Below are 27,129 nucleotides of genomic sequence, written 5' to 3'. Positions count from 1 at the left end.
GTCTTGCGCATGCGCGTTGTTCAAAAAGTGAGTAACAGACGTGGGGCTTCGTCTTTTCGAGAAAATGTTGTATTCCACCTTTAATTTAGGAGCTGTAAATACATAAAGTTTGGCTTCTTTCTTACTTTTTCATATTCAGTAAATTCTTTTTTTTTTTTTTTCTGGACCATCAATAATTGATCAGAACCTTTCATTTAATCAAATAAAATCAATAAAAGTCATGTTAATTAGGAAGCTAAAACTAAGTACTTTTTCTTGGTTGGGAGGATGACGAGAGGAGGCAAAACAAGACGTGAGGAGGAGGGGGACCAGACAAGGGAAGACAAGATGAGGTCAAAAAACATCAAAATAAATACGAGATGAAACAAGAAGACAGAAGGGGAGGTGGGATAAGACAAGATGAGACTAAGAGGATCCAGTCGATGAGACGGATGACGGAGTGCGATAAGAGGAGGAGGAGAGAGAGACGAAAAGACAAAAGACGGAATGAATAAAAACGAGACAAAAGAGGAAAAGAAGAAACGAGACGAGCTGATTAGAGACAAGACGGGAGAAGAAGAGAAGAGGACAGGTTAAAAATGGGACAGGATAGAAGACAAAACAAGAATAGACAGAACGAGACGAAACACAAAAAGTAAAGACTAAACAAGCTGATCAGACCTGGAGGACCCGAAACAAGACGAGGCAGAGAGGAGCGACCAGAGGACGCTGAAGGTCTTACTGGCTTTGAGGAGGATTTCCGTGGCCTGCTGCTGGACTCGGTCTCTGGCCGCCTCCAGCTCGCACTCCGCCTCCTTCTGACGGATCTCCACGATCTCCGAGTTCTGGGTCACCTCGTCCAGCTGTTTGGTTAAATCCTGCAGACGCAGCAGAAGGGGTGGAGTGGTCAGTGGCATCTTCAGGGTTTACACAAGAACTGAGCTGATCTCATGACAACAGATGATTTCACCAAGCCAACAAAGAAGCATCGAAATGAAACAGAAGTACACAGGAAGTGGACGTCTCTTTAGTTTACCAATGTGCTGAAATATTCAACGCAGAAGATTTAGTTGTGAAGTTTTTAAGTGGGTTATCAGGCAGCTGAGATTCCCAGGGTTCGTCTTCCATTATTAACAGTGACGCTCTGCGCTGCAAACGCTGCTCGATTAATAAGAGCTAAACTTCAGGAAGGAGTCTGACGCCAACACACACACACACACACACACACACACACACACACACACACACAAACACACACACACACACACACATGCGCGGCAGCAATTTGATTTGACGCTCCGCAAGAACCCACGAGAGGCAACTCCTCCCGTCAAACAGCCGCAAACTTAATTACTGCAAAGAATGAGACCTCGTAATGACGAGGAGCTCGAATTTGGCTTGCTGCGGTGTGTGTGTGTGTGTGTGTGTGTGTGTGTGTGATTTCCCTGTCGAGCCCGTGGCAGGTAGCTGCACTCTGCGACTGCTCGCTTCAGATAAGACGTCCATGAGCCCGGAGGAGACGGTGCGTGTGTGTGTGTGTGTGTGTGTGTGTGTGTGTGTGTGTGTCTTATCCTCCTCGTAAATCTTGGCAGGAGATAACTTCAGGGTTCAGACCTCAGGGTCGCTCGGTTTTATCTCGCGTCTTCCAAAAGCCTCGTCAGACTTCCAGGGAAACGGGATTTTTCGGGGTCAACCGAAGCGCGAGGAGCCTCTCAGGCTTTAATTTGACTATTTTCAAGGTGCCAGTGATATTACGGGTCGGAATACAGGCGCTAATAAAACCAGAAGAGTGGAAATACTTGAAAATATAAGTACAATAATGTGAAAACGAGTTTTGGAGAAATTACATTTAGTAGGGTCCTCATTTTTTCATCCTCTGATATGAAAAGTCACCAGATACCTTCAGTCCTACCGTTTTCTTGTTTCTTACAAACTCTTAAAAACAACTAGTCCATAACTAGTTTCGACCATAACTACACCTAAATCTGTCAAAAATATGCAAACACTAGCCATTATACCCATAACTAGTCCAATATACACATAACTCAACCAAAGCCAGTCCCAATCCTGTCATATCCAACCAAAAATAACCCTGAAAAATAGTTAGAACTAGTCCTAAACTAGTTCCAAATAGATCAAAGCCTGCCAAAACCGAGTCTGGAAGAGAGCCATAACTAGTCCCAAATCAAACCAAACCAGTCTGAAATACATCTGTAACTCGCCCAAAACTAGTCTAACATGTTCACAAGGAAACCAAAACTAGTAACAAATCTGAAAAAAAACACTCAATACATTCTGTTTTCTATATACTGTACATACATATCTACTCTCCAACGAGTCTGCAGATAAAAGCTCATTAAACTGGAACAAACTGAACAGCAGAAGAGAAGCAGAAAGACGAGATCTGCAGATGAAGCAGGCGAACCACTGACCGTCGTCCTCACAGCTCAGCAGTAACCAGCTGGTTGAAGGACCGAGGCTGAGATTAAACCAGCGATCAGCTCTGAGCTGAACCAAAGCTTCACTTCGGCGAAGCTCAGATGAAAACGTTTCCACACTGACTCTGTGTTTTTGTTTTTCTTTCATCAACACAGGAAGTGATGGTAAAGAAACTCGTTGCTTGTTCTGGTTCATGTCAGAAGTGTTCAGAAATACGTCCGATTCTGGCAGGAATTTGACCACGGACTTGTTGCTGTTGGCAGGTGGGCGTGGCTCGACGCTGACCTTGACGTTGGCCTCGGCGGCGGTGAGCGAGGCCTGCAGCTTGTGGGACTTGTCCCGGTTCTCCCGGGCCTCGTCGGTCACCCGGGCCAGCTCGGCCCGCAGCTTCCCCAGCGTCTTCTGCAGCGCCGCCTCCTGGGACTGGAACTCGCGCCGCAGCTCGGCCTCGGTGCGCTTCCACGCCAGCAGGTTGTCCGCCGTCAGCTGCTGGGTCCGTTTCATGGCCTCCAGCTCGCGCTCGTAGAAGGCCTGGGCCTGACGGAGGAAGAGGAAGAGGAAGAGGAAGAGGAAGAGGAAGAGGAGGGTCTACTTTCAAAACTCAAAGAGGAAAATACAAATACGTAACAGAAACACTAAAAAACTTCCACAAAGTGACTTGGGTACTGACAACAAACAAATCAAACAGAAACAACGTCCAAACTGAGCCAAACATACTGCATGTCCCAAACAAAGTCAAAATATGGTAAAAAAAAAAAAAAAAGACAACATTTTGAGAAAAACACTACTAAATATAGTTAAAATAGTTCAGAATAGTTTCAAAATTATGTAAAAAAAATATTTTTAGATTAGTCAAAAAAAGAAATCTGAATTTTAAATGGACAATAAATTACAAAAAATGGCCTGAAATATGTCCAAAATTAATGAAGAAAATGTTAAAAATGTTTTCAAAAATTCGTGGAAAAAAATATTTTCAATAATCTAAAACTTTCAACAAGAATATGTCCGTATACAGTACGTCCACAATTTCTCAAACAGATTTCAAAAATACTCAAAATAATTATCGAAAACATTTTGACTACATTTCTGAATGTAGTCTGAAAAATTAATCAAAAAATTAAAAAAAAAATTAATGAAAAGAATGAACTTAAAATTCTTTCCAAAAACTATCATAAAAACAATCAAAACGTTGAAAATATGATCAAATATAGTCAGAAAAGTTTCCAAAATGAGTGAAAAATATGTCCAAAACAACTTTTAATAACGTCAAAACTGTGACCCAAATACTTTAAAAATGTGTCAAAACAAGTCAGAAGCCCCGCCCCCGGTGGAGCCCCGCCCCTCGGTTTGACCCCCACCTTGCTGAGTTTGGCCTCGTACTCCTCCACCAGCCTCTTCTTGTCCTGTTTGAGCTCCTCCACCCGCTCCATCAGGGAGTCCACCTGTGGCGAGAGAGCAGAGTGAGTGCTGGAGGTGGTGGTGGTGGTGGGGGGGGGGGGGGGGGGGGTGGGGGGTCTCCTGCAGGACAGGACCTCGGCCTTGTGCAGCTGGCCCAGCTTCTCCTGGTCCTTGCTGTAGTTGGCGTTCTGGCTCTGGTGGCTGCGGAGCAGCTCCTGGATCTCCTGCCGGTGCTGCGCCTTCAGCTCCTCCAGCGCCGCCTTCTTCTCCTGCTCGAACTGCGACTGCGCCTGGCTGAAGGTCCGCAGCTTCTCCTCGAAGGACCGCCGCATCTCCTCCACCTCCCGCGACATGGACACCACCCGCTGCGTGTGCTGCACACAGCCAGACAACGGCAGAGCTGGAGGAACGCGGCGTTTTCGCTTTGTTGGGGTGTTTTCTAAAAGTTGTGTTTACCCCGTTTCCGCGGAGACGGACACAAAGAGTGTTTCAGAAAAGTTTGATTTTCTCTAAGTTTTCATGGATATTGTCCTGGAGGGTTTTCAAACAGTACAATTTTCCAAAGTTTCCATGGAGACAGAGTTTGGGAGTTTTTAAAAAAGTTGCATTTTCCAGTGTTTCCACGGAGATGGACAGGCAGCGTTTTCAGTAATTTTGTATTTATCCAGTTTCTATGGACATGGAGTCAGAGTGTTTTCAAAAAGTAGAGTTTTCTAAAGTTTCCATGGAGTCAGATCGTTTTGAAAAAGCTGCATTTCCAGCCGTTTCCATGTAAACGAAGAGTTTTTTTCAATAAAATGTGTTCATCCCGTTGCCAAGGAGATGGCGGCGGAGCGTTTGTGAAAAGTTGCAATTGTCTCTGTTTCCATGGAGACAGAAACAGAGAATTTTCAAAAAAGATGTGTTTTCTCCTGGTTCCCATGGAAACGGACTCACTGTTTCCGAAAAGCTCCATTTGTGTCTGCGAGCTCCGTTGTGGTGTAAACAGAACGCAGTGAAAGCTTCTGTGATTTGCGAAGCTAACCATGTAAGAGTTAAAAACGCACACACACACACACACACACACACACACACACACACACACAGTAACACGGAGTACCTGGGCCTCGGTGCACAGCTGCATGTCCTCCACCCGCTGCCGGTAGCTCTCGAACTCGGCCAGCGCCTGCCTCTTCATCCTCTCGTGCAGCTCCATGGACTCCTCCAGAGACTGGATCCTCCTCTTCAGGTCCAGCTCGTCGCTGATCTTACTCTTATACTGACACACACACACACACACACACACACACACACACACACACACACACACACACACACACACACACATACACACACACACACACACACACACACACACACGACGAGAACGGAAAACCAGAGTGTGAACCTCAGCACGGGCGCCAGAGCACAAACATCCAAACTCAAAACAGAAGGTGAAGAAGACTTAAATGTGGTGATAATATCATGAATGTTGAGGATGACGATGGCCACTTACCGCATGGTGACGAAGAGTTTTAACAATCTCAATTAATTATGTTTGAACTGACTCCTAAATCAAAAGTGAAACAGCATTAAGAATATCTGCCATTAATTTTCCATTATGTTGAAAAATATGTCACTCCTGTGCGGGGGCGGGGCTTATGGGGGATTTAAATGAAGTGGGTGGGGCACGATGTGGGCGGGGTTTAACATAAGCAGCTCTTTTTATGTATTCATTAATCGATTAATGGATTCACTAGTTTTAATCTATTTTTGTCACCTCATTTGATTGTTGTATATTTTCTAATGATCAAATCAGTTATAAACTTAGAACATAAAGCTGAACAAAAATCCACCCTGATATTTTTCACTTTTTTTAACGTTATTTATTTTTTGACATTTTCAAAAAAAATACATATTTTTAATCTTAATTTATTGTTTTACTCATTGTCCACTATCCTAAATAACAATGATATTTACAAAATAAAATAAGTATGTAAGTGAAAACAAATAGATAAAATATAATTTCCTTTTGCCTGCCAAGTATTTTAATTGAAAAAAACTAGAACATTTGAGACTTTTACTTTTAGCAAAAAGGAAAATAATGATTTTCTTTTAGGATAATATTTTTCTCTGAATCTTGGCATAGAAATAGAAAAAGAAATAATGAACTCAAAGAGCCTGAGAAGAGTCAGAAACAGATTTTCCTTCCCTGCATTGAAACTCAGGTCACCAGAGAAACACGGTGGATTCACTGAGAACTCTTTTAAATGTAGAAATGTTCTGTTATGTAAGCAGATTATGTGGTTCTGTTGTTGCCTCTTTGTGTGCTGAATGTGTGTGTGTGTGTGTGTGTGTGTGTGTGTGTGTGTGTGGCAGCCCGACAGGACGAGGTTAAACCCACAGTACGTGTGTTAAAAGCTTCAGCTGAGCGACTCGCCTCGTAAACAATTAATACAGATAAAAACAGGCCTGCAGGGTGGGAACTGTGTGAGTGTGTGTGTGTGTGTGTGTGTGTGTGTGTGTGTGTGTGTGTGTGTAGCTGGTGGAGGTCAGTCACATTGCTCACAGTGAAGTGAGTTCTGCTCATTAAGCCGCGGCGACACACAGACTTTAATAATTCACTCTGAGGATGAAATATAGATGACATCGCTCCGCATGGAGCCTGAATACATGTAAATGTACAGTAATACGTCTCTGACTCTCACACACGCAAAATTAAGACTAGTTTAAAAAAAAAAAAAAACTAGCCTTTATATAACGATTTTCAGAAGTTCCTCCAGTAAACAGGAGTTTAGCTTAAAAGCTACAGAAACACCTGATGATGCTAATGTCAGTTAATGAGACAGCAGCTCCACAAATAAACTGGGATGTTCGAATCTGAACGTTAGAGGAGGAAGATTCTCTATAATCTGGATGTTATAAAGAAATATCTATAAGCTAATGAGAAAGAAGAGCAGCAAAACAGCTGAAATCATCAAAAAAAAGTAGAGGTTAGCATGCCGCCTATCTAATTTTTTATGCTAACATGAACAAGCGTGAGGAGTGTGAGGAGTGTGAACCTGCAGGATCTTCTCTCTGGTCTCCGACAGGATCTGCTGCACCTCCTCCTCGTGCGCCTCCTTCAGGGTGGCGATGGCCGCCTCGTGCTCGTCGTTTTTCGTGTTCAGTGCATAAATAACCTGAAACGGAGGAGACCCGCTGGTTAGCCTGGTGGCCAGGCGGCTGACGGGTTAATAGTGTTCTGCAGATTATCTCTAATCTGCCGCATGAAGACATGCATACTGGGAAAAAACTGAATTTAATCCATCGTGTCATGTTTTTCACCTAGAGAGTTGCTAGCAGCCAGCGCAGTAGCTAGCTAGCAAAACTGTTTTATTTTTATTTTTTTTTACTGGAACCGAAGCAAATCCACGAAGACTCAGGAAAAACATGGAAACTCCACTATAGAACCAGGTTTTTCACCGTGAGGCTGGACAGTTAACCACTGCGCCACCGTACCATCTTTGGTTTTTCCTACATGAGGTAAAACCTGACGGAGATGAAGCTTGAATAGTTGAGAAGGTTTTCTTTAAGCAATGTTTTCAATTAACATGCACTCATGTCATAGTACTCCAGACCGGTCTGGGGCTAGACTCGGTCTCGGCCCCTTAAAGTCTTGGTCCTGTCCTGGGATGCTCTGGTCCTGGTCTTGGTTTAGGTGGCCTTGACTACACCAGTTACCCACATGCAGAACATTCAACCACAGAATGGCCCAAAAGCCTGGAATCAAACGGGGTTCCTCGAGATGGCGCTGACCCGGTCTTCAGAGACCCTGTGAAGGAGCTCAGTCCCGCTCCAGTGTGGATTCAGGAATCGGGAACGGGCTCCGCAGCCTCGGCCACATCCCACAGTGATAAATATAAATTAGAAACGGGGTTGATGCCGCTCGCTGCCGAGGATAAAAATAACAGCAGCCAACTGTTGTGCGTGAGATTGACCTTTAAATCCGTCCCAAAAATACAGGCGTCCGTCCGCAGAGGCGTAATCTGACAGCGCAGTGATCCCCTGCTCGCAGGATGGGTTTTTCTCCCTTCTTTATATTTCCACATGAAAAACCACGACACGCTCCGTTTCCTCCCGCTGCTGCTGTCTGGACCAAAGTCCACCAAGAGGATCAGAACTCTGAGCTCCACAAGAACCAGAAGACACTGAAACGAACCACAAGCTTTGGTTTTCTGCTCTGTTCCACACAGACATGAAAGCTGGAAAACATCACAAGCTGTGGAGTTTTTCTTCTTTTTTAATTTATTTATGCTGTTCGACACACACTTAGAGCTCAGCCTGACTGAGAACTGAAGCCTCATCACACCATTTTATTCTCCAGACTGGAATTAGAGAAGCGGAACTGGCCTCAGTGGAGAAATGCGTCACTCCTAACTCTTTCTTCTGGCCGTGGTTCTAGGTGGTATGCAGGTTAATATTTTGATAAAAGAGTGAACAGATTTTACAGGAATACAACAAGGGTGTTGCATTTTTTTTGTTTTTTTAATCTGTAGTTTAATCTCTTCCTTTCTTACTGGGTATAATATAAACAAAGCACTGCCGGTCTGGAGAACCACTGACCGGGTCATGACATGAAAACATGGATGTTTTTCATGAAACACATGAAAAAAGGCGAACTGCGTTTTCAGTTCTGACAATTCGCGCATTAATTAAATACTACAAAGCACTAAGGGAGGACACATCTCTCCTCCAGGGAGCACTGCCCTCCATCTCACCTCTCCTCCACCCTTAAACCGAAGTCGTCCTTCACTCCGTCCGTGAACCGGCCCTGAGGTCTTCCTCTTCCTCTCCCGTCTGGAGGCTTCATCCTCATCGTGGTCTCTCTGATAAATCCAGCATCGCTCTAAAAAAATCTCAGCCTTCCAGATTTGATCACCGTCCCAGCATCTATTTCTCCTCTGTTCATGGTGTGTTCCAGAGAAAACCCGTCGTTTAAAAAGTCAGAATTTCACAGTCAAAAGGAGACATCTGACCCACTGACAGGAGGAATCTGGGACGGGGCCGAAAACCAGATCAAACTAACAAACCTCCTGTGTTTTTATGCAGCTAAAATCCTGTTTAAACGACAACGAATCAACTGAAAAGACTCAGAAAAAGCTGCAGTTTGCACGACAGGCTTCTCGATGGTGCCGTTTTTTTCCTTACAACCATTTACACATGGAACGATACGTTGTAAATATTCAAGATCCTAAAAATTGCCTTTCTTTATAACATATTTCCACTCAGTTTCTACGTGTTAGATGTGTCTCCACATACGCAGATGATGGTGTGGTGAATGTAAGATGATGTTCATGAGACGAGGAAGGTTCGAAAAACTAGCAAGGCTGAGATGGCTGGAAGAGCAGGAAGACCAGGAAGCCTTGACTTCAATGTCTGGGGCAAGCGACTGATCACATTTACTTTTTTTGTCATTATTATTTATTTTTTTTAACTGATTTTACAAAGACAAGCTTTTTTTTTTTTTTACTACAAAACAAAAAACAACAACAAAAAAACTGAAAACAAACAAAACATTTTACATTTGCATGTTACAGATAAAAAGACAAAAAGGTAATGTTATTGATTCTACTTACTGAAATTGAAGCTGAACGGAATATGTGGAGGTTTATTTGATAAGCTTGATAACTTTGGTTTGTCGAGTTGTTTTTTTTTTTAATATATATCATGATGAACTTATACATGATGTATATGACATTTGGATATTGTTGACATGCTTGATTTTAGAAACACAGCAATGACTTGGAGATGCGCTGATACTGTCGGGTCTTGACTCGTACTGAGAGATCCTCTGCACCACCCAGCGGTCTGACACGACGCTGTACGTCATTAGGCTGAACGCCTGACCTGTTCTCTCTGGGATGCAAAGCCTTTTCACCTCTTTTCCACCATCCTGGAAGCTGAGAACTGCTTAGTGATATTCAAGTATCGACGAATCATCGAGAACTTGATGAGTTCGCCGGTGGCTAAGCTAACACAGAGCGGTCATAGAGTGGAAATCCTCTGTTCTCTGTAGGTGTGGAGCGTCTGTGGGGTCAAAGGCTCAAGCAGGTGGAGGGTCTCCGGTTCTGCTCCTCCTGGGACGGCAACAGGTCGCCGACGCCCCTCAGGACGGCGCCCGACTCGGCGCGCGCCGCACAATGACGCAGGTATTTTGACTACAAGTCACACGTCTGCTTGTTCCCAAATTAAACATCTTCTCAACAACCTGCCTGAATTATTCAGCAAGTTTTCATCAGTTAGAGGAAACAAACGGAGCAGAAGTAACAGTCAGACGAGCTAAAATCTCCATCGCGTCCCGGGAGTGATGCAGACACACACACACACACACACACACACACACACACACACACACACACACACACACACACACACACACACACACACACACACACACACACACACACACACACACACGAACATGAACAGAAGTAATCACATGCATACCCAAACATCTTCAAAAACTCAAAAACATATTTCCAAATTCAACGGCGCAAATTCGTCAACGGAGTCAGAGAAGGACGAGAGGACCATGATAATTCCGTGTGTGTGTGTGTGTGTGTGTGTGTGTACTTGTCTCATCACCCTCGTGATGAAATATCTCTCAGTCTTTGACTTTGAGCGAGCCGAACGGCGCCCCAGGAGGTCAGACTCTGTACCGTTACTGTTGGTGACTGTGCGCCCTCGGGTTTGATTCTGCCACCAGTGTGTGCTGAGTGTGTGTGTGTTGAGTGTGTGTTTGTTTTCGTACCCTGGAGGGGTCCACGACGCAGGATTCATCCATGAGCACCAGTTTTCTCTGAGGGGAACCAAAGCTGTCCTCACAGGCAGGACAACTGAGATGGATGGAAAAGAGCCTCCTGATGTTTTTTAGGGACTCTTGAGAGTCAAATTTCAAGACTCTGAGAAACACTGCCCCCACAGGAAGGACTGGGTAGTGCAGTATGTCAGCTAGTGAAATTACATTTCCAGACAACGACATGTGCGTGTGTGTGTATGTGTGTGTGCTTGTTTTTGTACCCTGGTAGAGCTCAGATGTGGAGATAATACGGGGACACTTCTTTCCCATGAGGACTGAAAAACTGCGATCAACAGAAAACAGTTTCCTTATATACTTGATGGAGTGAAAAAAAAAGCAGCTCCCTTGAGGTCCCACTTTAAGACTCTGTGAGTGTCGGATCCCCTGGAGGCTGGACCTGGTACTGCAGTTTGTGCCATGGGCTTTAATTTGGGCTGGGATCTGAGATCTGAGTCACACTGTAGGGACCAGGATTCCCTACAGAGACCACAAACCGCTCTTCAAAAGCCCGCCCACTGAAATCCACGGAGAAAAGCTTCATTTTGAAGTTTCACAGGAGAAGTTGCCCTTTTGGGATTTTAATCTGGCGTTTTGCCTCTGGAGGTCTGACTTGACGCCGGGCTCCAACGTCTCGGTCACTGGGTGCTTCGCGTTTGAGTTTTGGATCCCGCCGACTCACACTGCGGGGACGAGTCTTTCTGAAGGGGATCAAAACATGACAATAAATAAAAAAAACAATGTATGAACTTGTGCCGTCAGGTCCAACATCGGAACTCAACCTAAGATTTGACCTAGCTACAGTGCTCGGATTTCAGGAATTCCACCATTTATTTATTTATGTATTTATTTATTTATTTAAGGATCCCCATTAAAAACTTAATTGTCAATCAATCAATGATTGATCAATCTGCATAGAGTTCAATTCCCAGCCCGTTACTCGGTGTGTGTTTGACAACAAGGCCACAACATGTGCAGTGTGATAGATAAAGCCTGTAAACACCCCCCTTCCTCACTATACCGGGTATTTGTCTATTGGCAGACATTAATGTGATTTTTTCCCCCAAAGCTCGCTGCAGATATGAGAAAACATTCTTCAGTCAATGTTGACAAGGTTTGAATTTCCCTGTTTCTGTAAATAATGGAAGTCTTGGCTCCAACTGCTCAGCCTGATTTGGATGCAAATGTTGAGCAAATTGTTTATATGGAGCCATGTTTTGTTCAGATGTCACAGATACTGATGAGCTTTAATCTCATTTAAATACTCAAAGCTGCTTGGACTACTTTGGCGAAATCAGAGACCAAGAACTAAATATCAGGAAGTAGTGGAAAAATTTAAAAGAGAGGGTGAGGTGGGCACAAGTTATTAATGCGTTTCATTTATTATATATAGTGATCCTGATTTATCAACTTCAGATATATTTGATTTTAGCTGATCTAGAAGCTATTCTTAGACTTTTTTTCAAGTCAGCATAATAGATTACGTAGATTTTTTTCGAAACGCTGTCAAGTAAACGCAAAACTTTTGTGGAATAAAGACACAATAATGACAGGTTTTCATTTGAAAGGCCACGTAAACGAGGCCTCAGTCCTGGATAATCTCCTGGAACCTTCTCGTTTCCGTCCCGGTGTGTCCCGGTTCACTGTCTCTGTTCCGCTCCAGCGTCACACAGCTTATTGTGAATCCTCCCTCCGAACGCGGAGTCGGCAGTATTTAAGGCCCGCCTTCGCTGATCCTCCCAGACAACCCTTTACCCGCGCCGCGCTCTTTCCAAGGAAACTCTCCGTTTTAAAGATAGTCTTGTCTTAAGGGGGTTTTGTGAAGATCCACTGAGGCTTTGTGTGTTTCCCCCTGCAGGTACACTCAAAGTTCAGCTGAGGATTTCAACGTGCTCGGCGCCGACGCCACGCCGTATTACACATGCACATTTATTACCCATGTTTACAATCAGTGTTTGATAAAAGGAACCACAGCCAGGAGGATTTTCTACATCCTAACACAGTTTTGTGAGGACTTACAACTAAATTCAACTTTAAAAAAAAACAAAGGTAGTGTAAGATGATGAATCTCTACAATTAGATCTCATACAATCTGCATAAATCAGCAGGGAAAATGCAAAATGAGGATGTGAAACGATCAACTTATGAGCAAGACATTCTTCAGTTTTCATTCATGTGTGGAAGAATCTGATTTCTGCAACAGACGTAAGAGAAAAGGACAGTTTCCCTCCATTTCCTCCAGATTAGATCCGTAGATTAAAGATATCTTCTGTAGGACATCGTGTCCTGATATAAACACAAGGTTTTAAGAGCGGAGCGCAAAAGTAATCACAGCCCGGTACTAAACAAGCCCCTGGGATGAATTTATCAGCACCAGAGGATCGATCAGCTCCGACGGTAACGGCATTTCAGAACAGCCTTTACTGCACCACCGGCCGCTTTTAAACAACTTTTTTTGTGGATGGTGCACGAAAAGACCTTAATAAAGCTTAAGAATTCATGAAAAAAGAGAAGAAAAAAAAACCCAACAGAAGTAAAGCATTTTTCACAATAAAACTCAATGCAGACGAATGGAAATTTAAATGTACACTTTCACAATAAAATATTTTAATCCTGTCATCACAGCCCGGTGACATGGGCTAGTCTCGCTAATAGTTGTTACTATTCAGTGTGATCGTCGACATATTAGTGTTAATAAAGGTGATTTGTTCAAAAGATGCTTGATTGACCTTTGTAAATAAAAAAACAAAAAAAAAAACTGTAAAATAATTACAAAAAAAAAACACTGAAGGAGTCCCAATAAGAACAGAGAGGAAGATCGATAAGCAACATTGATGGAAGTGACAATCAGTTCCAATCACAACATGTTGATGATCTGCCGAAGCAGAGAAACTGTCTGTCGGGTTGGTTCTATGTGTTGCAGCTCTGCGCTGACGCACAAAAGCATCAGACGTTTCAGGCCTACCGGCGAACCAGTCAGAACTACCAGTGTGTCTGATTCAGCTGTGTAGAGAGAAACATAGACCTATGAAGAGTAGACGCTGCATCAACCACTACTTCTATTGGCGCTGACGAGCCTTGGGGCGGCCATCTTGGACTCATCACCCGCTCTAATAAGTGTGGATCTATTTAGCAGGTGCAACGAAGCGTCAGCGCATCTAATCAATCATAACAAAAACCTCATAATTGTTGCCTTGCTGAAGGCCTGAACGTTTCCCAACAATCTCTTTCCAGCAGATTAATATTCCATTAAATGATTTTTTACTATCTGCAATGACCAGAGACAAGGTTAAAGAATGAGCCGTGACAGAAACTATAAAACTCAACAATAAGCTGATCCCGCCGACAAACGAGGGAATTCGCCGTCTCGGCGATATCGTCGCACACTGCTCGAGGTATCGGGATCATCCGCGAGTGAAAACACGCCGTTTTACGAGGGTTCCAGTCAGAACGAAGGAGCAGCCTGCTAAAAATAGTCATGTGGACGCTGCACCCAGGAGAGAGCCGGCTCCTCCGGTCACAGCTCATGATTGATGATAAAGGCTGTGATGAGCAGACCGCCGCCGCCGCCAGCAGCCACAAGCAGGAGGGACCTCTGTGTTTAAACCTACAGGAACATGCTACCTACTGATCTACTGATAGAAGAAGATTCACTTCATAACCAAGAATCCAGAAACACTTCAATTCACCAGTCTGAATGTTAACAGCCCATCTATTCAACTCAAGAAAACACAGAAGATTACAGGAAATCGTTCTTATGAAAACAAACCTAACAGAGAATCGAGAGACATCGTCTACGAAAACTTCAAGAGACGATCTAAAGACGACAAACTGCTTTTATTATTAAGTTCTCTGAGATCAGGAGGGTCAAACTCATTTTAATTCAGGCACTACCTGCAGTCATACTTCATCCTGAGTGGACCGCACCGGCAAAACAGTGTCATAACATTTAAATTTAAACTTAAACAATTTTCTTTGTTGTTTTTCAGTTTATGTGATGAAAATGTTTATTTTTTTCCACAAAAACCAAATGATTACGGCTGAAAATCCGATCTCAACATAAAGCAAATTCTAATGAAACCTTCTGTTAGAAAATGCAGTGAAATGTCCAAAAAACTTCAAGAGTTTAGAAGTACTACTGCAGATATCCATACTGCATATGAAGATTTTATAATAGCATTTTTAAGCTATCTTTTGAGCACTGTTTACACTAACATGATGTTGATCACGCTGAACAACAACTGATTGTGAGACTAAACTGTCTGTGGGTCATATGGTACCTGGCAGTAAAGAAAAATATAAAAAGTTTTATTTTGACAGTGTATATTTAAATGTCCATTACTTTGCATTGAGTTTTATTTTGAAAAATGCTTAATTTCGATCAGCTCTTCGTTCCTGTGATAATAGAACTGTTACCGTCAGAGTGGATTGATCCTCCACTATTTAAAAATTCTGCTCCCGGGTTTATTTCGTACGGGAGCTCAGTACCCATTCCTACCTATAGCTGTTGCATTATGGGTGATTTTATGCCCTGACAACATGGCTTTGAGGCTAATGTTACTCGGCGAGCTTTCATGATAGCATCATCGATATCACAGCAGGAGTCTCAGTGCTGTGTTCTGTCGGCTTCTCTCAAGGAACCTGTTTAAAAAAACAAAATCAATGTTTTCATTGAAATTCCTACAGTTTGCTTGGTGGTTTGGCCGGATCGGAGTCTTGTGGGCCGGCGTGAATTTTAACTTTTTTAATTCATGTGACTGAAGCCACATTAACAAGTGAAAACATCAACCGTTCACTGATTTTTTTAACATGAAAATGGAGCTAAACTCCATGTGATGTAAATGTTGCTGTCAGCTTGAAACCTCGGGCGTGGAGAAGACGTGCGAGCTCAAAGGCTCGAGGAAGAGAGAACGCGTGCACGAGGGCAGTCATCTTTCCTCTCCGGGTCCACGTCCTCGGGAGAGGCCGGATAAATGACGGGCCGATCGATGAGGCGACAGCAGAATGCCACGGCTGCTGTCCGTCAGCCGGGAGAAAGTCACAGCTGAGAGCGTCTTGCGGACTTTCTCCCACCGTCCCTGAACGCCTCGCCGTGAAACGACTCTGCCGTCAAACACTGCGAGCTCAAACCACTGCTTCTTTGAAGGGAACTTCCCTTTCACTCACTTCTTAACCTTCATTTCCACTTTCTCCTCCTACTCCAAACACCAAAGACGTGTTTTTCGCTGTCTCGTCACTTTCCAAGACTTGAAATGTTTGGATAGCGTCCGTAAGAAAAGATGTCAAGTTGTGATTACTCTTCAAAGTTCTCCTGTCAGAATCAGCCTTGCTGAACGAGCTGAGTAAACACGCTGTAACTGATGTCAAAGAGCAAGGCAGAAATGTTAATGTCTCTGAATGTATGAACAAACAGACACTTCAGGTACAGACACACTCAAAGGATGCTGGGAAATACAGACAGCACTGAATCAGACTATATTCCTGCATCTCATACATCACAGCATTGATGGAACAGGAAGTGATTTATTCATCGAACTACTTTTTATGCATCAGTCCTGCGGATTGCTTGTGACAGTGTTATTGCATCAATGCGTTGGACGTCCGGCTCCAACTCGTCTTCGACATTTCAGCCTATCGGCATGTGAGAATCACCTGACCTGCCACAAATGTCTCGTTAAAAAAGTCCAGCAAACAAGTGCGACAGTGACCACGAGATCTCCGAACCAGAACGCCGAAGGACAGACTCACAATTTTAGTAGAATCACGTAAAAATAACAAGCACAGATATTTTAATACGCAAGATCAGAATGAAATATGCCAACTGGAGGCGACACATGCTAACGCTACACACCGGCTAGGCTACAGTTTCATGGTTTTGTTGCTTCGTGTATGCGACGTCTCCTGGTGAGTCTCCGGGAGTCGCGGGATTTTCTTGGAGGCTTGTCCCAGTCTCCGCCAGCTGTGGCGAGGTCAACGGAGGCTAGTTTGCTCCAGGACTGGAGACACTGTCAAGAATTCTCCGCAACGCTGACAGACCCAATCGACGCCCCAGTGAGGGCAGAAGCCATTTTTTGGGTCTCTCAAGTCACTGCGGCTGATTAAGGACATCGGCCGTCCTCTGTCGTCTACACGCCGGTGATGTTTCGAACAGAAGACGCCACATCGTCGCTCCCCGCCGGGGAGCCTCATGAGTTTGAGTACTCCGTCTATCAGTACCGGTATCGGCATATCTTTAATTTAAACCTATTAGAACTTTTCTGCAGTGCCTGAGTATTAAGAAAAAAAGAAGTGAGTCATTTGAGAAGTCTCATTTGGACAATGGCAGTGTGAAGCGACGTGACAGGGGAAGGAAGTCATAACTTTTTAATTAAAGCAATGAAACGATACTCAGCTGTGATCAAAGCAAACTCCACTGTTTCATCTTCTCCACTTCTCAAAAATCTCAAGACACGTCACTTTAATCTGCTAATGAGCGCTATTTTTAGGCGTTTCTGGCCGCACTGCATTGTGTGCTTTTTCATTTCAGATATTTTCCTCACAGATCCTCGTTTTGTAGTTGTGCATTTTTTTGCTGATTTTTGTGCTGCATTTGCAAATCCGGGATGAGAAGAGAGCGGGTGAAAGATGAAAAGTCGCTGCTCGGAGGATTCTCACCCTGGAAGGATCCACTGCTCTTATTTCTCTCTCACACCTTCCTCATCTGTGAGCTGATGGGACTTTGATGATAATGACAGACTCTAATAACCGCCGTTTCACCGGCTTTGATGCTAGGCGGTGGTCATTTCCCACCTCGAGGCTCCGGAGCGTTGTGTGACGAGGGCCTTCAAGAGGAGCCGGTGAAGTGACTGCGAGTGAACGAAACACTGACGGGGAGAGATTTTAATTACAGAGCAGCTACCAGAACAGCTGATAGCTTATTAAAAGTCATGTCTACTTGTGCATTCTGTTTACACGACAACTTCAAATGAGAAGGCAAAACTTCTGTTGTGTTTTGGGAGTTTGTTTACAACAGAGCTTGAAGCCATCAAAACTTTTTGACTTTTTCAGAATGGCTCCCAAGATGGAACTTTTTGAAAATGCTCCGATTCCGTCGACATGTAAACAAGCAAAAGTTACCATGTTTTTCAGGCTATAAGGCTCATTATCAAAGAAGGGGTCAATATTCATACATAATACGCACCGGATTACAAGCCGCACTGTCGATTTTTGAAAAAAATTCAAGGATTTCAAGTGCTCCTTATAGCCCAAGAAATATGCTGTACTCTCTAGAGACACTTGGCTCTAAGATGGTGTTGTAAACGGTTGTTAGATTTGCCAGTCACCATAAAATAAATCAAAATGTGTCATCTGTCCGTGTTGTCCCATTGTTAATTTTATGCAGTGTACTGTTTTCTGCAGCAGGTGTGTCTGGTTCCACAACAAATACAAACAAAAGCACCAACTAGTGGCCCAACTTGAAAACTACATCTGCGTCTTCAGTGTTTCCGCCACTGCCAGGTGAACAGGCAGTTTTCAAAATCTTGTCGCGTAAACGCAAAACTTTTATGACACAAAAATTCAAAAATGACGCCGTTCACTAGAAACACTGTTGTGTAAGTAGCCTAAATTCAATGGAATATGGTGTTCCTCAGAGATCTATCCTGGGACCACAACTCTACATCTTATACAGTAAATATATGACTTGTTTATTAATAAATATATAGTTCTCACATGATATATATAACTGATCTGCAGAAGATGATTAATTAAAGTGTTGTGGTTGATTAAAGTTTGGGAAATGGGCTCACTGCACCTTGTTTCTAGGCTACAACCCTTTAGCTAGTTAGCTTAGCTTCGCTTAGCAGAGAGGTTTGAAGAAAGGGAGAATTAGTTCCCGAAGCAATTCTACAGTGTTCTGGTTAGGTGGTATTGTTAGCTCAGTGGGATAAAAGGCTCAGTGCTTTCAAGGCTAAAGGGCTATAAAATTGTTTGGTAACAAAAATTCATAAATACAGCTTCCTGACTAAAAGCTACATCAACTTTTTAAATTAAGTAATTATACAGCATTACGAAACAAGGCTACAATAAATAGTCAGTTAGTTTAAAATAAAGGCCCGAGGAAAGGAAAAGCAGGTTTGTTTTGGCAGTAGTGTGACATATAAAACACGTACAAAGGGTCTCTGTCTGTCTACAAAGTGACAAGAAACCTCTTTTAAATGTCTATATGTACATTTCTATAACCAACTGGCTATAAAAAGTATTTGAGCCTCACATTAACCGACCGGCGCTGAGGAGAAGAGGGCCATTTCAGAGGCAAAGGCCTTCAGATGTGACCGACTATGTTTTGGTAGCTGCCGATTGATTTCTTCACACTTGAGGATAAAATCGCTAACTGTGTGGAAGAAGGTCAGCGGGAGAGATTCAGACTTTAATTGCTGCAACAGTTATCGACGAGTCTTTTCACTTCTGGAGCGATGCAGAGGGCCGCTGGTTCACTGGAAAACTGGTTTAGTGAGCAATTATGCTTGTCATTATAGCCGCGTGCCAAACTGTTGTTGTTTTGATGGCGAGCCAGCTTAGGATTCTTCTCCTCCTCCTCCTCCTCTCGCTATTGTCTCTGTTCTCTCTATCCCGGTCTTTCATTCCTCCGCTGGAGAGAAGATACAGACTCCTACGGGAACATCTCAACTCCACTGGAGAAACCTGCAATTAAAGTCATCAATTAACCTGACAAGCATGCTTTATTAACGCTTGCAGCTTATTGTCAAAGCTAAGCTACCGAGATGACCTTGCAAAGCGGAAAACACAGCAAAGAAACCTTCAAAATTTCAAGTTTTAATAGAAGCATAAAAGCAATTTCTGGTTCATTTACTGGGAGTTAATATGATCGTTCAGATACTGGAGACTTCTCAGACAAGGTGTGCAGCACTGCGTTAGGTTAGTCTACTACGTACCCAGAAGAAAACGAAAAAGTTTTATGTATATATTTCCTCCACATGCCGTGATTAATTATTGTTGAGCCAGAACACTGGCAAGCAATACTGCTTTGGGTGGCTGTGGTTCAGTGGGGAGAGCGGTCGTCTCACAATCGGACGGTTGTTAGTTTGATTTCTGTCTCCCCCTGTCTGCACGTCGAAGTGTCCTTGGGCATGGCAGTGTCCCTGCTGCCATTACGTCGTATAACGGGAATGTCTGAACTGAACCTGCTCATTTTGCACTTTTTTGGCACTTCTATTATTTACTTCTATTTATTACTATGAACAAGTACTTCTAATGTCTGGATTCGTTGTATCTTTTTATCTTTACATATTTATTTATTTTTATTGTGTGTTTTTGTTGAATGTTTGTTTTGTCTGCTGCCCGGTCTCCTGAATTTCTCCTACGGGGGATCAATAAAGTTCTATCAATCAATCAATCAATCAATCAAGGCACTGAACCCTTAATTCCACCCAGGGTAAAAAAATCCCTATATAAGTGTATATAAGTGTAGTCCATTTACCATTTTACCATTTATTTTAATCATAGCTTTGGCAAAAGCTTGCTCAATTATAGCTAATGAAGTAGCATTAGCACACCGTGAGGCTGAATTAGTTATATAAAATTATCATTTGCCAATGAGTTTGTACTGATAAAAATAAACTCCATAGTGCCCAAGTCAATGAAAAGGTACGAAAACAATATTATTAGACAGCAGTGTTGAATAAAGTAAAGAATATTCAGAGTACATTCTTTTGCTCCATGCATGGAAAAAGCTTAAAGTCATCACACAGTGTAAAAGGGAGGTTAAAAAAAACATCAGGTGAAAGACTATTGGAACAGATCTTAAAAAAGGCATTGTGATGGAGTCCGTCGGTTTTTGGTGCCTTGTCAGATTTCCTGCGACTCTTTTCTAAAACACTTTGGCAGAGCGGGCGAGTCGAGGCGCGAGTGCGAAGCTCTCCTGAGCTGCAGTGAGGTACATTACTGAGCAATTATCATTATCTCCTCACACTCATTATAATTTAATCAATGCAGAATTGGAAATGTAATTTCTAATTTGGAACGTGAGCGTGCAGTGGAAGCACACATTAGCTTTTTGTTATTTTTCCACTTCCTCCTGGAGACGTTTAGGTTTGTTTTCGTTTTGTTTTTTAAACCTAGTCACAGAGCATGCTGGGCCATTACTGTTAACACAATGGAAGAAACCACTAATTTATACAATTAAGCAATCTTGGTGCTATTTGTGGAAAATGTGAAGTTTGTGCAGCATTATGGTGAAATGATGATCACTCCGGGGTTACATTAGTGTTCATGACATGGGCGGTTGTGTTTCCTTAAAACGTCCATATTTCGACAAAAAAAAAAAAAAAAAAAAAAAAGTAAGTCTGCATCCATCACAACACACTGGAGGAACAACACTGAACCTTTAGCTGTCACATGACTGTTGAAACTCAGACAAGAATGGGAAAATATTCTTCTCCTATGACTCCAGAAACTGGTTTGCTCCAAAATATTTTCTGTTAAAACGAAATATCTCAATCTAAATGTTGTACGGTAGGCCAGCTGGGTGGCTGATTGGTTGGTCAGTCAGTCGATTCGTCGGTTTGTTGGTTGGTTAATCGATTGGTTGGTTTGTTATAACATATAAACACTAAACTGGTCGGTCCAGATGCTACTTTATGTGTTTACAAAAATATCTGATTGATCGAGTGATTGATCCCTCTTCATGACAGTCTTCACATAAGCAAGAAAATGCTGAGAGATGTGAGAAAACAGTTCCATCAAAAGAGGTGATTTTCTGTCTGCTTTAAGTAACTTCAGCTTTACTGAACCTGCGTGTTTTAATTGGAGTGGTTAATTATTGCCTTTGCTGCAATCAATTAATCATCAAATTTAGCGTGTTATGTGTTTTAATCGTGTTGATCTAATTTTTAATCTCTAGTGTTTCTGTATGTGAGTTGCTTTGTTGTAAAATAACATTTATGCCTTGGGCTTCTTATGTTTGAGTTGGGATGAAAACAATGATGTTTGGGTTCGTTTGGTATCAGCTGACAGGCTTCCAGCTGTGAGGGGTGGGGGAGCGGGGAGCAGTGGGGGAGCAGGGTATCGTTCAGAAAAGAGTTCTTACTTTTTTACATGTTAGCTTACAGCACTTTATGGACCCGATGTTGATTTTTTTTTTTTTTTCTAATTATGAAGGTTGCAGGGAATGTATTCAAGTCTGTCAAAGATAATAAATGACTTTATAAAGCCACTTTTTTGTTATATATTAATATCTTGATGTAAGACAACAAGATAATGAATTTAAAACAAAATACATCAAGTTGAGGGCTTTCCTGAGCATTTTTTATTGAAATTTAAAAAAGATTAATCTTATTAATTACAGACATAATGAATCTGTCCTTTTTTTTTTAAATCTCTTGACAGTACCAGTTTTAATGTTTGAATCTTAGACAATCAAGACTCCTGCACTGCGATGGAACTGGCTGATCGGGGAGAGAAGCCTCGCTGTTGTTTGAAGTTTTGCCCCCGTTCGGGTTGAACGGTGGACGTGTCTTCCTTCAGCGTGAAATCGGAGAGAATCAGTAAATCCAACAGAGGATTTCTGAACCGCACTTGATGGATGTGGATGCAGCCGTGAGCGTTCTGGTGGGAAAACTCCCCGCACGCCTCCATCAACGATTCTGCTCAGGTTTATGGAGGCAGAGTCTAACTTCTGCTCTCCGACTGGGTCTTTAAGCACTGACTCGAGTTTCTAAAGCCACATGCAGTGTAAAGTAATGCGCTTGTGTTTCCTGGATTAGATCAATTAAACAGTGCAGACGTGTCATATTGAACAATGAGCAGCGTGAGTGCTATTAGCCTAAGTACCATCTGAGAGCATCGCTGTTCTTCCTGAATCTTTAACACACTCGTACGGAGAACACGCTGTTTCTGGAACATCTGACTTTCTCATACAAACAGGAATGTTGGGCTGCGAGTCAAAGGGTTCTTTGGGAATGTTTTTGAATCAGATTAATTATAGCGAGGCGTAAAAAAGCCACATACTTTTGGAATAATAGATTAAAATCTTATTTTTCAGCTATTTATCATTAGCACGGTGGCGGTATCATCAGGCTGTGGAGCTGCTTTGCCGACTCTGTCACTGAAGACATTAAACGTATGAAAGAGTAAGGGTGAAACTAGCAGACGTGGGTTTAAAACAGCGCTTCTAATCAATGGTCAAGCTGCTCCTGAAGAGGTTTTCTGAACGGAGGAAGAGGAATCACCTGATGATCTGACACCGTTCAAACAGACTCAAACATCTGAAGCGTCACAGTCCAACAGAGGCCCTGGAATCACAAGTGGCGGGTAGCGAGGTCATTTTCCCCATGAGAATAACGAAGGAGAAGTTTCCTTATTTCCACCGTGATGCACATAAGGCCAGTGACACGTCCGACATCCTTTCATAGCTGTCCAGCTCTGATCATAACTATTAGCAAGGATGCTAACAGACAGGTGCTTTATCTTGTCTTTGGTGGATGGTGAATGAAGAAGAGCTAAGCTAATATAAAACAAAGCTATGCAAAGCTAAGTGAACATAAATTAAGTGAAGCTAAGATGAACTGAACAAAGCAAATATGCAATGAGAAAAGCTATACAAAGCTAAGCTAAGGTAAAATCAGCTCATTTAAAATTCTGCACAGAGAAGTCAGACAGTTAAAACACATCTAACTAATACAAAATAGGAACATTTAAGCTGCAACAGCTAAGAAGTAAGAAAAAAACAACTACAAAAAGTCCGTTCCATTGTCAAACTCCCTCCACTGCAGAGAGATGCTAACAATAAGCAGTAAGTACTGAAGACTGACAGCTATTGTCTTCAGTACATTCCGCCTACATACCAACACATCTATCAGGGAGAAGATTATAAATATAGAGCGGCTGAAAGTGGAGTTTGGCCCCAACTTGACAGACATTGTTGTGTGATTGACATTTCTTAACTTACTCATTTGGGTAAAACAACCATATTTGGTAACAGTTTTGTGGATCTACTTATTTTGATGGTAAAAACAGGGTACTGAAGGTACATCAGTGAGCGCTAAGCCAGACTAATGCTAATGCGCCTCACAATGGCCATCTTCAGAGCTGTTGTCATGAGGACCAAGACAGTTCAGGATTAATCAAAACAGCTCCAGCTAATGCTAAAGCTCCCAGTCAGCTGTTAGCTTCAATACGGCATAAGGGAGATGCTAATGTTGAAGCTGATACCTGACCCAAGAAACAGAATATCGACAGACGTAAAATAACTAGTCTAATGCTAATGGTTCTTGGAGGAAGCATTAGCAATAGCCGATAGTACTTGTACCCTGAAAGATTGTCTGTTTGAGGATTTTATGGGCTTTGCAGACACCAAAGCTTTGCTAAAATGGTTCAACTCCCGCTTCTTCACTGCAGACAACATGGCGAAAGGACACTAAAAGGACAAGAAGAGTGTGAAAAAAAACCTCTTTTAAAGGTGCAGTTTTATAAGTCAGAGTGAAGTTTTGATTTATCGGGCTACGTATTAGCCGAGGTGACGGATGAGTGCGCCGAGCGGAATATAAATCAGAAGGTGTGAGGTTGATTAAATTAACTCGCATGAAGCCAACAGCGGAGAGTTTGACACATGAGCACAAGCTCCTTCTGGAGATCGCGCCGTCTGAAGCTAACGTGACCCCTGAGGAATAGCATTATTAGCTTGATTGAAAGCACAAAATAGGTGCTAGCAACATCAATGACACATTCCCATAATGGACCTTGTAATGATTGTAATCTCTTTGTTCGCCTTGCATTTTCCCGCTGTGACAACGCGCACGACGGGAAATCGCAGGGCGCCAAACGCCTGAGAGTTTTATTTCAGCGAGGCGCTGACAGCTGGCTCCTCCACTCAGCTGCAGATTGTCGGTGCCGAGATGTGAAATATTGATTGTGAGCAGGCAGGTGAGAGCTCTATGAGGCCTCCGCTGAAAACACGCTGTCACCAGTGTCCTGGTGCGTGAAATACGCAGCGTTAAGCTTCTTAGCTCCGCTGAGAAAGCTTCAGTTTGTAGAAGTAATACAATTTCTAATCATCAGTAATAAAACTAACTTTTTAGTTTTTGTGTTATCTACAGAAAGATGCTATTCTTTTTAAAGGCAGTGCAGTGTAAAATGGAATTCCATGTGTAATCAGACTGCAGCTGGTTGGTTAGCTTGTTAACTTTATTAGCCTTCTCTACAACAACCTGATGAATATTTTAGATTATAGCATCTTGTAACTTTCAGAATAAACTCTTAAAGTAGAGCAATGTCTTACTTTAAGGTGAAAATCAAATTAGAATCAGGAAAAATAATGCTAGCATACTAAACTGCAACACCAAAGGGCTATCAAAGTCACTATTGCGTAAAAGAAAATCTTGTTGTTGGAATGTTTGCATAGTAAAATGGCCTTTTGTTAAAACTGGTTGAAACAGTACTGAAAGTTTGTACCTCGCAATTTCATTGCTAACTAGCTAAGAACAGTTTCAGTTGATACATTGTTAACATGCTAACACTAGCTTGGTGTAGCAGCTTCTTGCGCTGTTAGCATGCTAACATGCAAAACTCGGACAACCGTGGGAAATGCAGAAAAAACGGCTAAAGCTTCAATTACCTGACAATCTTGCTGTTAGCATGTTAGCATTAGCACGGTGTCGCAGAGCCTTGCATTGGTTTGATCATATTAGCGGCTTTGTTTTCCCTTCTTCCAGTCACTTGTTCCATCAGTTAACAGTTTTGGGACAAATAACAAACTAAGCTACAAGAAAGAAAACTGCTGATAATCATCGAAGAACATGTTCTTTGAAGTAGTGAGTGGATCCACATTGATGTGATTGGTTTAGGTTAATGGTTTTAGTCATTTTATCATGACAAAATCCATCTTTTAACTTTTACTGAACTCATACAACACCTGCTAGAGTGACAAAAGTCCTTGAATCAGTCATAAAACACGACAAGGACAAAGTTTTCATGAGCTTGAACAGAATTCACGTTTAACTTCTCTTCAGGACGCAGAAATTAATTCAAGCAGCACTTTATCTCTTCGCTTGAGGAGCTCGATCGTCAGCACGAGAGCCAGAACTTTCAGGTCTTAAAATTAAAACTGTTTTAGAACCCCAACATGAGGTTTTTTTTTTTTTTTTAATATGCATCTGAACGGTGAGAGAAAAGCACCTCATTACCCCGAAGTGCCTCCGATAACAGCGTCGGAGAAGTACTGAAGTAATTCCTGCTCCTCGCACCGCTTCCTGCTGACTCAGCAGATATCTGAACGCACGCACACACACACACACACACACAGAGCGTGGTTAGCCTGTAATCTCTCCGCTCTGCTGCTCTTCCTTTCATGTCCTCCCAACACGCCGCGGTCGCAGGAATTAAAATCGACTTCCATCACGTCTGCAGCTGCTGCTCGTATCTCCGCTCGCAGGTGGACTTCAGACGGACGTACGTCGCCTCGCCAATACCTGGGCCTCCACCTGATGGAGGCGTCCAACGCTTAGGAAGAGGAAAGGAAAATGCAGTGCTCTTCTCGAAAACATGAGAACGTTTTTAAAGCATCATCAAATTTTTTTTAGAAATATTAAAGTACCAAAACTTCTGAGAGTGTGTAGTTCCTACCAAAGGCCTGAAGGGGTGCTGTAACAACATAAACATCAATAAAGGTAGAAAATAGCTGCTTGATTGACGCCCAAGTCACGATTCCTTCCACAAAAGAATAAAAAAAGAAATGTTGCTGGAAAAAGACTCCAAACCAAAACTGGAGCTGAAGACAGAAAACCCATCGAGCCACTTTAACTCCAGACGTTCAGGAGGTAATCTGATTTTCAGGGATGTGCAGAGTGTTTACAGAGAAAAATCAATGAATTGAGGAAGAATCATGAGCGAGGTCAGTCTGATTCCCTTCAACCTGCAGCCTTTATTCAGCGTCCCTGAATCAAACCGGCTCTGTTCATGATCAGAGCTTTCAGAGGCTGGAGTTGGAGGAAATGTTGAGGAAGTTGGAGTTCTGTGAGAAGTCCCACTTTAACAACTGGAGAGAGCGAACGCCACACGTCTGGGTTCTGCTGGTCCACTTTTTTTTTTTTTTTTTTCTCGGCTAATTGAGACGCGATTGAGCGTGTTTGGATGTGCTGTGTGTGTGAACTAACGATGCCTGCTGTCTGCCTTTAAAGCAGATGGATGAAGTCAAAAGGATGGAAAGGAGAACCCAAAGTCCTGATTGGACGGTTTCAGGCTTCCTGAAGCTCATCTTTATTTAACCGCCTGTTCAACTCTGGATTACTTTTCATCAATCAGCTGGCAGCCTTTTAGTAGCTAGAACAGATAGACAGAAAACTTCGTCATTTCCTCAGTACAAAAAACATTGTCTTTGACACAGCTTAATCATAGATTGAATACAATTTCTGATCAAATAAAAATGCAGAATTTTTTCATATTAAAGAAGCAAAATATGAAATACATATCTATGACAGACAGATATGTGTTGTCAACTGATT

The 27,129-nt window shown here is 42.6% G+C and overlaps 1 protein-coding gene across 1 annotated transcript in view; it reads right to left on the bottom strand.

Moving 5' to 3' along the window:
• Positions 1-27,129, bottom strand: part of fam184ab (family with sequence similarity 184 member Ab) — a 110,126-nt gene that overhangs the window by 49,513 nt on the left and 33,484 nt on the right. The window contains exons 2-7 of the mRNA XM_030110412.1: positions 6,858-6,977; positions 4,916-5,074; positions 3,951-4,190; positions 3,777-3,860; positions 2,704-2,955; positions 722-857 (exon numbers count right to left, since the gene is read on the bottom strand). Of these exons, the coding sequence (XP_029966272.1) occupies positions 722-857; positions 2,704-2,955; positions 3,777-3,860; positions 3,951-4,190; positions 4,916-5,074; positions 6,858-6,977 (991 nt within the window). The remainder of the gene's footprint in view (positions 1-721; positions 858-2,703; positions 2,956-3,776; positions 3,861-3,950; positions 4,191-4,915; positions 5,075-6,857; positions 6,978-27,129) is intronic.

Source organism: Salarias fasciatus, chromosome 15 (assembly GCF_902148845.1).
Source record: "Salarias fasciatus chromosome 15, fSalaFa1.1, whole genome shotgun sequence".
In the NCBI taxonomy this organism is placed as follows: domain Eukaryota; kingdom Metazoa; phylum Chordata; class Actinopteri; order Blenniiformes; family Blenniidae; genus Salarias; species Salarias fasciatus.
This window is presented reverse-complemented; position numbering and strand designations above follow the sequence as displayed.